Below are 12,233 nucleotides of genomic sequence, written 5' to 3' on the forward strand. Positions count from 1 at the left end.
AGTAGAGCTACCCCCATAGAGTTTCCATGTAATCTTTATGGAAGCAGTCTGCCACATCTTCTCCTGCAGAGTGGCTGGTGGGTTGGAACTGCTGACCTTTTGATTAGCAACTGTGTGTTTAACAACTGCACTACCAAGGCTCCTTTTGTTAATGGTATAAAATAAGAAAAAGATGCTGTAAGTCAATGTGTTTGAGAAATGCTAGATTTAAGAGATAGGTTGCTTTTGCTTTTTCAGCACTTTTCAAAGATTTTAATATGTTCACCAGTGGTCTATAAAAGGAAGATAAGTAATAGAGTTGATTGAATTTTTTTCACAGGTATATTTTAGGGTTAGTGTTTTGATGTTTATTTTATCTGTTTTGTCTTTGTTGCTTGTGCTTTTGGGTATATAAGAATCCATTGCCATAAAATTGATCCTGAAGCATTACCCTATTTTGTCTTTTAAAATTTTTGTGGAGGGTTTTAAACAGTTCTGTTATTGCCTAATTACTATCATAAGTAAACAAGGGGCGCTGTATGTTATATATTTATATATATAACACATAAATCTGTTGCCCTTGATATTTTAAACAGATTGAGAAGCAGACAACTGTGACCCACTCAAAGATGGCAGCTGACCTCACTGCTTTAAATGTGTTTTGCTATTCAGAGTCCTGCCAATAACCCATTCTCCTGCATCAGGCTCCTAAAACTTTCAGGAAGAACTGTGGTAGGACTTTTGGAGAGCAACATTATTCTAGAGAACACCATACATTCAAAGCAATGCAACTGGTTGCCATCTTTGATCGGGCACAGCTGTTTATTTCCCACTTGGATCTAAATACTACCGGTAACAGATTTGGTTGCTATGCAAGACATATGGGCCCTTGTTTACAACGGCAGATATTGAATCATTTTGGAACAGTTCAGAACTCTGGTTTTATGAATTTAGTTCTTATACATAGACATATGATCTATTTTGTGTAACTTTTCCTGTGTGGTGTGAGGTTACAGTCTAGCTTAATTTTTTAAATTATTTTTTTGGCATGTGGATATTCAATTGTCACAGCCTCATATATTGAAGAGACCTTATATATTGGAATAAAAGGTGTCAAAGTTGACTCCATGACAGTGTTTTTTGTTTTCTTTTTTTAAGTAGTTAAATAATATGTGTTTTCTTATTTATTTTTCAAGCGTATGTTTAGAAAGTACAGTGATCAGCTGTGGATTTTTTTGTGTGATCATGTATTCATTATTAATTTAAAATAGAAGCAATCATTGTTGTCTTGTGGAATTGCTTTCTTTTTAGCAACTTTAGTAAATTCATAGACTACAGTAACAAAATGTTTTTTATTTTTGAAAGTAGAACCTTTTTCCATGCTTCCCTTTAATATATTTTTGTATACACATACCTCTCACTTTTAATTGGACTTTTTCTCTTTATAGTCATGGGACAGGATCATCTGGCTGAATCTTAATATAGTGTGAAATATATTTTGGGAATGGAATAAGCTCAAAGGTTTTGTCTTATATAAAATAATAAGAGTAGCAGTCATTTCCTCTTTAATCCTCTTCACATATGCTCATTATGCCGTGTGAAACTGAATTTTTTATTTTCTTAAATCAGGTTAAACTGGATACTTTCTCTGAATTATTATCTGTCAGTTAGTGTTTATACTCAGTCATCCAAAAAGTATAAAAGAAACTAAAGATTTCTAATAATTTTTAAAGGCGGGATCTGCAGCACCACTGTTCATTGACCAGCCAGAAGAACCAGAGTCAAATGCAACAGATGGCATAGAATTATTTGAAGACAGTCAGCTAACCAGTCGTTCTAAAGCAATAGCATCAAAAACCAAAGAGATTGAACAGGTGAGAATCCAGTCTTCTTAAAGAACATTATCTTTTGTTCACATTATTTGACGCATGGTTATTATAGTAACATTTATTGACTAAATGTTTTATTTCATATTATTCCACTTATGACTGAAATTTTAATTTAAAAATTATTTTTTTTAAATACTTGGTTTGTTTCTAGAATATACTAATCAGTGTGGTCCCTCATCCTTCTTTATTTATTTTTTCCTTTAATAAGCAATTGTGTTTGTTAGGGAATACTAATTTCCTGGTTAGTATGAAACAATTAAAAAGCTATCAAGCTTAATAGAATGGTCAACAATTTCTCTATAGCAAAGATGAAAAGGTAATGGGGCAGCAAAACAAGATTATTAGAAATGGAACAACCAGAACAGAAATAATGAGCTTGTTCACACAACATGAAAAATGTGTAACCAGTGCCACCGAACAATTTGGATAGAAATTGTTAAACGGGAACTTAATTTGCTATGCAAAGTGTCACCAAAAGCATAATAAAATATTATTTAAAAAACAAACAAAAACAAAACAAAGAGCTGGGTGGAAGAAATATTAAGTATACCAAAGTATTAGCAAAAAGTATATTTGAATATTGGGATTAGAGATGTTTATTTTAAAAATCATTTTATACCTTTGAGCACTTTACAAAACAGATTCAAGTAAAATAATGGATAATTATTCAAATTTATGTTGTTTAATTTCCAGAGATTTAAGACTTGATTGTCTTAATATGTTATTTTAGCTATTTGTGATCAGTAATTTAATCAGACAAATACTGTACTAGATTTTAGTTCTGGGAGCTCTGATAGCATAGTGGTTACAAATCAGGCTGCTAACTTCAGGGTCGGCAGTTCGAAACTACCAGCTGTTCCACGGGAGAAATATGAGGCTTTCTGCTCCTGTAAAGATTTACAGCCTTGGAACCCCCTATCCAGGGTCGCTATTACCCTCCACGGCACATAACCACCAATATTTGTTAACGTTAGTTTTGCGGGCCAGTGTATCTTAGTGAATATTGTATGTGCACTTGAAAATAATTTGTATGCTGTGGTTGTTAGATGGTTGTTATTAAGTGTTTCCAACTCTTAGAGGTCCTGTATAATGTTTCCAAGGAACGAATGGTGAGCATGAACTACTGACCTTGTGGTTCAAACTGATGTTGTATTCTAGTGTATTAATCCACAGTGCCACACCAGGACATGTTACATGTCACGTTCTATAAATTTCAGTTAGGTCAGTGTTGTAGGGTTGTTTAAATCTTCAAAACCGTTATTGATTTCCTTCTACTGATTACTGAGAGAAGAATGTTGTAATCGCCCAAGTGTAGTTGTAAAATGTAATTATTTTTATGTTTCTCCTTTTAGTTTTATAGGTTTTGCTCCATATATGTAAAGGGGCATCAGAAAGTTTGTGGAAAAATGGATTGAAAAAGAATGGAATTTTTTTGATGACCTTTTTGAAGCCCTCTTGTATATATTTTAAATTTTTATTATGTTTTTAAAACATTGTATAGGAAATTAGGTTCTCCTTGAACAATTTCTATACATATTACTCAGTGACATTGGTGACACTGTTCACAATCTGTCAGCATTCTCATAACTTCCATTCTGGTTGTTTTGTTTCCAGTCATCTAGCTTTCTTGTAACCCCTTACCTTCTCATAGTTATTGTTTTAGTGCCATTGAGTTGGTTCTGACTCATAGCCAACCTTTATAGGGTTTCCAAGTTGTTGCTGGTGGGTTTGAACCACTGACCTTGCAGTTTAAATTGACCTTGTTGTCCAGTGGCAGCATAAATGTTGACTATTAAGTCTCATTTAGATGATTGTTAAGAGGAGTACTGTACTCACAGATATTATTTATTTTATGAGCCAACCTGCCCTTTGGGTTATAGATGACCTCTGGAAGATCCTGGTCTCCCAGGATGATAGTTTCAGGGGCTCCTCACTAATATCTACCAGTCTACTAAATCTTGACTTTTTTAGAAATTTGAGTTTTTTTGTGCATTTTTCCTCCTTGTCCATTTCTGGACCTGTCTACCTACTGTGGCTTTGGTTGGAATGATCAGTAGTGGGAGCCAAACACAATCTAGTTTTTCTGGTCCCAAAGTAGGTTAGGCCATGGTTTGTGTAGACTATTAGCCCTGTGGACTCTTTGAGTCTTTGGCTTCCTTCTTTTTATCCTCCAGTCATGTAGACACCAGTGTTGTGTCTTCGGTGGCACTTGCTTTGTTTTTAGGTGCATAAGTATGCTTTCTTGTAGTGAAGTGTTCTTATCATTATGAAGTGTTCTTTATTCCTGGCAGTAACCCTTGTTCTGAAGCTTACGTTGAAACTAATAAATTTATTCCGTCTTTCTTAAGATTAGTGGTTACGAATGTATGCCTTTTTCCATTCATTTACTGTTAGTGTTTGTGTCTGTGTATTTAAAGTCTGTGTGTTAAAAGCAGCATATATTGGGTCTTTATTTTGCATTCAGCTTGATACTTTAAAATTTTTGATTAATCCATTTTCATTTAATGTCTGTTTAGTAGTATTTTGCATGCTATTGTAGTATTTGTGTTCCGTTTATTCCAGTTTTGCTCTTTGTTTCTTTCTCTGACCCTTTTTGTGATACATACTTGAAAGAGTCTTACTTTATGCATCATAGATATTTATCTAGATTGAGCTTTGGTTCTGTTCCTAAGTAGAGACCAAAAGTTAATGGTCAGCAACAGGCTAGCATCCTAAATTAACTGGTTGATTTACAACTGAATTTTATGGAGCTTAGGGGAGAGGACCACCATTCATCTGTCAATTTGTCTTACTGTGATGGCTTACATGTTGCTGTGATTCTGGAATCTATGCCACTGGTATTTTAAATATTAGTAGGGTCACCATGGTAGACAGGATTCAGTTGAGCTTCCAGAGGAAGACTAAGAAGGAGAGGACATGGACTATTTCCGAATAATTAGTCACTGAAAACCTTACCATTCATTAGCAGTGGAACACTGTCAGCACCAGATTATTGACTACTGAAACATTATGAAGAACACCAGAATATTATCAGCTATAGTGCCAAATGATGAGCCTCTCAGGTTGCAAGGCACTCAAAATACAACTGGGAAAGAACTGCTGGCCTCAAAGTAGAGTTGCCCATGATTACACGAATGGAGAAAGCCTTCAGGACCTTCATTTGCTGAGGAGGCACAACTCAAAATAAAGAGAAACAGCTTTAAATGTCCATTAATAATTGGAACATGAAGTGGAAGAGAAGTATGAATCTAGGAAAATTGGAAATTGTGAAAAATGAAATGGAACACATAAACACCGATAATCCTAGGCATTAGTGAGCTAAAATTGACTGGCATTGGCAGTTTTGAATCTGACAGTCATATGGCTTAGTATGCCAAGAATGACAGATTGAAGAGGAATGGCCTTGTATTTATCATCTTAAAGAACATATCAAGATTTGTCTCTGAACTACAATGTTGTCAGAGATAGGGTAATATCCATACGCCTACTAAGGAGCTCTGGTAGCGTAGTGGTTACGAATCGGGCTGCGAACCTTAAGGTCAGCGGTTCGAAACTACCAGCCGCTCCGCGGGAGAAAGATGAGGCTTTCTACTCCCGTAAAGATTTACACCCTCGGAAACCCTGTACAGGGTCGCTATGGGTCGGACCCGACTTGATGGCACTTAACAACAACAACAACAAGGAGGACTAGGCAATACCATTATTATCCAAATTTATGCACTAATCACTAAAGATCGTGGTGATGAAATTGAAGAATGCTTTGCTACCTGCTTCTTCCGTCTGAAATTGGTGAAACATGCAATCAAGACCTATTGATAATTACTGATGATTGGAATGTAAAGGTTGGAGAGAAAGAGGAAAGATCAGTCATTGGAAACTATGGCCTTGGTGATAGAAATGATGCTGGAGATTGCATGATAGAGTTTTTCAAGACCAATGACTTCTTCATTGCAAATACCTTTTTTAAACAACATAACAGAAGACTGTACAAATGGACTTCAACAGGCAGAATACGTAGAAATCAAATTGACTATATTTATTAAAAGAGAAAGTAGAAAAGCTTCATATCATCAGCCAAAACAAGGCCGGGAGCAGGCTGTGGAACAGATCATCAATTGCTTATGTACAAGTTCAGGCTAAAGCTGGAGAAAATTAAAGCAAGTCCTCAAGAGCCAAACTATGATTCAATAGCGATCATCTCAATGATTTCATGCATTAGACACTATAAAGACCGAAGGCCAGAAGAGTTGTGCAGGTGGATTATTTTCCTTTGGGGTTACCGTGTCATTTATTTCAAAGGGTAGCATATGATCAAGAGCCAGTGACACTAAAGGAAGAAGTCCAAGCTGCATTGAAGGCATTGGCAAAGAGCAAGGCACTAGGAATTGATGGAATACACATTGAAATTTTTCAACAAACTAATGCAGCACTGGAAGTACTTACTCATCTATGCCAAGAAGTTTGGAAGACAACTACCTGGCTAACTGGCAAGAAGAGATCCATATTTGTGCCCATTCCAAAGAGAGGTGACCCAATGGAATGTGGAAATCATCTGGCAGTATAATTTATATTACATGCAAATAAAATCTTGGCTAAAGATAATACAAAAATGGTTGCAATCATAACACTGACAGAGAACTTCCAGAGGTCCATGCCGGATTCAGAAGAGGACATGGAACAAGGAATATCATTGCTGATGTCAGATGGATCTTGGCTAAAAGTAGAGAATACCAGAAAAATGTTTTTCTGTGCTTTATTGACTACACCAAGGCTTTCAATTGTGTGGATCATGTCAAGCTATGGGCAATATTGTGGAGAATGAGTGTTCTGGAACACTTAATTGTGACCATGAGGAACCTGTACATAGACCAAGAGACAGTTGTTTTAACAGAACAAGGGTACATTGAATGGTTTAAAATTGAGAATTATGTGCCAATGTTTTATTCTTTCACCATATTTATTCAGTGTATATGCTGAGCAGTAATCCAGGAAGCTGGGTTATAGTTATATATAAACATGCATCAGGAATGTAGGAAGACTTATTGACAACCTGCCACATGCTGAAAACAAAAAGGACTTAAAATACTTACTGATGAAGATGGAAGACTTTAATATGAGTTGTGTCTCAATGTAAAGAAATAAAAAATCCTTACAACTGGACAATAAACAACATCAAGATAAATGGAAAGAAGATGGAAGTTTGTCAAAGACTTCGTTTTGCTTGGATCAACCATCAACATTCATGGACATAGCAGTCAAGAAATCAAATGACATATTGCATTAGACAAATCTGCTGCACAAGACTTCTTTAAAATGTTCAAGAACAAAGATGTCAGTTTGAGGACCAAGGTGTGCCTGATCCAAGACTTGGTGTTTTCAGTAGCCTCACATGCATATGGAAATGGACAGTGAATCAGGAAGTCTGTAGAATTGATTCATTTGAGTGATGGTGTTGGAGCAGAATATTAAACGTATCATGGACTCCCAAAAGAACAAACCGATTTGTGCTGAAGGAAGTACAGCCAGAATGCTCTTTGGAAGCTAGGGTGGCCATAGTTTGTCTCTTGTACTTCAGACATATTATCAAGATGGACCAGTGCCCTGGACAAGATCATGTTTAGTAAAGCAGAGAGTCAGAGAAAACGAGCAAGTCCCCTAACGAGATGGATTAACACAATGGTGATGTCAATGAGCTCAGGCTTGACAACAGTTGTGAGGTTGGTGTAGGACTAGGCAGAGTTTTGTCCCATTGTGTATAGGGTTGCTGTGGGTCGGTGCCGACTTGATGGCACCTAACAGCAATAACAACAACCATGGGAGAGGAAAATAGATGGGTGGGGAGAAGAGGTTAATAGTCTATCTATATCAACATGTAAGTCAAAAATATATGAAAGTCCTTTTATATTATGAGCAGTTGATTTTACTAACAGCAATAACAGTATAATTAGGAACTAAAGTTATGTTTATGTCTCAAATACTTGTTCTGATTTAGTTTATGTGAATGCTGTCGTTTAGGATGCGATATGCACAAAGCATAAAACTCCAAAGGTGAAAGAGATTATGCATTGAAAAACAAGTTTCCTTCCTACTCGTATCTCTGAACTGCCCGATTTCTTTCTTCAACATATGATTATGTTCAGACAATCAATAATAATTTTAAACCCTCAAATACACTACTGCTGTGCAGCTAGTCTCAATAGCTCTTAGCAACAACAAAACAAAATACATCTAGTCAGTAATTCATTAGTGTTTGTTGAGTCATTGAATTGTGCATAAAATATTTTCCTCAAAAAATAGGTTACATTTAGATAGTGTTCTACCTGTAGCCCTCTTCTTACAATGTCAAGTTTCATTTGTCATCTATAAATTGCTGATACCTAGCACTTTCTCTTGCTCATGTTTCTCTCCGTTTATAAAAAGTTGGTTTTGCTTTGCTTTTAAGATAAATCAGATGTACAATCTTGAAAATGTTAACTACAGGGGGCATAGGAAATTATCAGCTTTTAGCACATGATGGATTAAAATAAAATGCTTTTCAAAGTGGTGACAAACCAATCTGTTGGTGTATATGTATGATTTAAGCATTTCATGCTAACCTTGCATGAAAAGTAAAATAAACATTATTTTACTTTTTATCGGTGCAAGTAACAAATGTTCTTAAAAGTGTAGCTCTTAGCAGTATCTTGTCTAGACATCAAGTCTGCTCTACTGTATTTAACAATCCATTATTACCACTTGTCCAGGCTTTACATATATAGACTTAGTAGAATTTATTCTCATAAAATGCTTCTAAAAAATTGGTTATTCCTGAACCACAATGAAAACAAATCACTTATTTTATCCAAATTTCAAAGTTTTTACAAGTTAAAACTTATTAGATCCTAGTCATGTTATTTCTACAGGGAATTTCCTCTGAATGCTGTCTCATAAAGCAATTGTCACCATGTTTGAAATGTTGAAATCAAGCATCTCCATCTTAAAATTGAAAGGTTTGTTAGTGATTTCATAGTTGATATAAACATCTATTTATGAAGATTGATGATTCCATTAAGAAAATAGCTTCACTTCACATAAAATATAGAAGATATACCAAGCTTTCTAAGAACCAGTATCTCAAACTCTTAAAAGCACTATGGAATGAGCATCAAGAAAAGACAAGGTCATATTAGACCTTATGTCTTGGGAACTAATCGCTTTGATAAAAAGTGTCAGGTTATAAAGTAGTTCCAATAAAGCTGTTACTACCAATATTAAGTGAGGGTTTCCTCTACTGGTTCCCAGTATAATTTCTCCTTGCTATTCCCCTTTACTTTGCAAAGTCAGCGGTTCAAACTCAATAGGTTGCTGTGGGTCGAAACCCACTCAGTTCCCCTTTACATAGAAACCCTATACAAGGTTCTATGAGTTGCAGCTGATTAGAGGGTGCTTAACAAACAACAGTTCCCCTTTTGTGGAGCTCTGATATGGTACTGTAGGATGGATTGCACTGGATTGTGTAACGACAAGGTCATTGATTCAAACCGGCAAGCCGCTCCTTGAAAACCATAATCAGGGTCGCTATGAGTCAGAGCCGACTTGATGGCACTTAGCAACAGCAACAGGCCTTCTTGTTTGGTTCTGTAAGATCAGTACTGGACTGCGAACCATAAGGTCGACAGTTCAAACCCACTAGTTGCTCCCTCTAAATCCTATACAGAGTTGCTATGAGTTGGAACTGACTCGATGGCACTTAACAACAATAGCAACAGCATTCCCTTTTGTAAGTCAATATTTAATGTAGTATCTGAGTACTTACAGGACATTTTAAATACCATAACGAACACTGGGTCCTTTCACTTGGTGTTTTAACTTCTCTGAGACCTTTGTCTCATCTGTTCAGTGGGATTAATAACATTTTTCCTCATAGACTTGACAAACTGTTATATGTGAAAACCCTTTGTAAATTGAAAATCATCCTATAAAAGATTATGTGACTATTAAATAATACTTTGCTGGTTACTTTGCAGCTTTGGAGTATTAACAACTTTTAAATTACTTCTCAGGAATATTTTATAGCAAATTTTCCTGTATAGGATTAGCTCTGAGATGGTTTTTTCATTAATATCAGGGTTTAGATTGTTTACTTCTTTTCCCTTTATTTCTATCCTTCCCCTCTTCTTAATTAATTCAAAATTATTTATAAAACTAATTTCACAATGAAATAGTTTATTTGAGGAACCTCTTTTATTTTGGGAAATCATTTTCCCTTTGTTTAGTTCTTTTCTTTCAGGGCACCTTAATTTTTTTAGCCATAGGAAGTAGTGTAAAGATACTTATTGTTCCTTATCCTTAGAATTCATTAGTCTTCTTTCTCATTCTTAAAACATACATTGTTTTCATATTTTCTTTTTTATCTGTTATTCATTTTTAAGATACAATCCATGTGACACCTACTGGTTTTTCTTGCTTATTATTTAATTCAGATATTGTACCTAGAGAGGGCAATCTTATCGGTCTCATACATTTGTGTGTATTGTGAAGTAATTGATATTCTCAGTTCACTTATAGAAAATGTTGAAAAGTTGCACTTAGAAAATCTTATGAAAGGCAATTTAGAATTAAGATTAGAATAGGTTGATGATGGTTTTATATTGTTTGTTGGGAACTAATTATGTTGTCATCTACTTTGATGTTGCTCTTTCTCTACTCCTCTCAGTTTTTAAAAAATTCTTAAGAAAACCATCACAGAAAATTGGGTAATGTAATAAACACCAGTTTTGTTTAGGATACTCGTTCACTTGAATTGGAGTCCCTAGATGGAGTATACACTTAGTTACTAACCCAAAATTTGGAGGTTGGAGATTCAAGTGCACTGAGGGGAGCTTCCAAAAAGGGATCTATTTTTGAAAAATTAGCCATTGAAAACTCTTGTAGGGTGACCATTAATCAGAGTCTATATGGTACCTGACTATTGGTTTACTGGAATTGCCCAAAATGGTAGTTGTAAGTTGGTTTTTGTTTGCTTGTTAATTTATTTTAAATTTTGGTTTGTTTCAAAGTTAACTCTTATGATTTGGTTCCTTACTAATCTGTACTTGTGAAGGAAAATGAGTTTATAATTAAACTTTCTGGCTAGGTAAAGTTCAACTATGTGGAGTCCTGTTGTCGCACTGTGGGCTAATGCGCTGGACTGCAAGGTCAGTTTGAACCACAAGGTTAGTGGTTTGAGCTCACTAGTCACTCCTCGGAAAACCCTATACAGGGTCGTTATGAGTTGGAACTGATTCAGCAGCACTTAACAACAAGATGTGAACTCTTCTGTTCATTATTGTAGTCTATTGAAAAAGAAATATTAATGATGAATAATACATTCATATAAAGAAGAGTGTTCTAAACATAAATTTTTTAATTTGAATGGTTTCTCACAAAACACACACTTTGCCTTGATTTCTTACCATCCAGGTCAGGAAATAGAATATTACCAGCACCCCTGGACTCCTTCGTATCCTTCCCTGATCATTACTCCTTCCATTCTCCAAAGGTTATCACTAAATTGATTCCTAATATTGTAGTTCAGTCTGTTCTTGAACTTTATACAAATTGAATCATACAGTGAGTATTACTTTGTATGTAGGTCTTCTTTGCTTAACATTGTTTTTGAGAATCATCAGTATTATTTTACCGATAGCCCGCTGCTTATGATATCATTTGAATGACTGTTACAGATTTATTGCTAACAAAAGTCCTGGTGTAGGATAAGCACTGGACTGCTAACTGCAGGGTCAGCAGTTCAAACCTACCAGCTGCTCCATGGAAACCCTTTACACAGTAGCTGTGAATTGAAATCGACTCGATGGCACTTAATAACAGCATAATGGAATCCCGCCCCCCCCCATTATTACTGTCTTTTATCATCAGTGTCTGTATAGATCTGATTTTTGAACATCTGCAAGTGAAAATGTGAGAGTGATACCATCAGAAAATTATGCTGCAATATTGCAATGTAGTACATATAAGCAACGATTTTTGTTGTTATTAAGTGCCATCTTAGTCAGTTCTGACTCATAGCAACCCTATGTAGGGTTTCTGAGCAGCAGTTGGTGGGTTTGAACTGCTGACCTTGTGGTTCACAGTCAAGGACTGATCCTACAGAACAACACCTAAAGTCCATAACTAATGATATGAGCAACAACAAAATAGATGGGTTAGAAGTACGATTTTTCGTAACTAGACTATGTCATATGTTGGTGCTTTTGGTGCTTGTTGTTGTTAAGTGCCGTCGAGTCGGGTCCGACCCATAACGACCCTGTACAGGGTTTCCGAGGGTGTAAATCTTTACGGGAGTAGAAAGCCTCATCTTTCTCCCGCGGAGCGGCTGGTAGTTTC

The 12,233-nt window shown here is 35.7% G+C and overlaps 1 protein-coding gene across 4 annotated transcripts in view; it reads left to right on the forward strand.

The window, feature by feature from the left end:
- PPHLN1 (periphilin 1) overlaps positions 1-12,233 on the forward strand; it is a 149,650-nt gene that overhangs the window by 81,328 nt on the left and 56,089 nt on the right. For all 4 annotated transcript variants that reach the window (XM_006865311.1, XM_006865312.1, XM_006865313.1 and 1 more), the window contains one exon: positions 1,713-1,853. In XM_006865311.1, the coding sequence (XP_006865373.1) occupies positions 1,713-1,853 (141 nt within the window). The remainder of the gene's footprint in view (positions 1-1,712; positions 1,854-12,233) is intronic.

Source organism: Chrysochloris asiatica, unplaced genomic scaffold (assembly GCF_000296735.1).
Source record: "Chrysochloris asiatica unplaced genomic scaffold, ChrAsi1.0 scaffold00077, whole genome shotgun sequence".
Classification (NCBI taxonomy): domain Eukaryota; kingdom Metazoa; phylum Chordata; class Mammalia; order Afrosoricida; family Chrysochloridae; genus Chrysochloris; species Chrysochloris asiatica.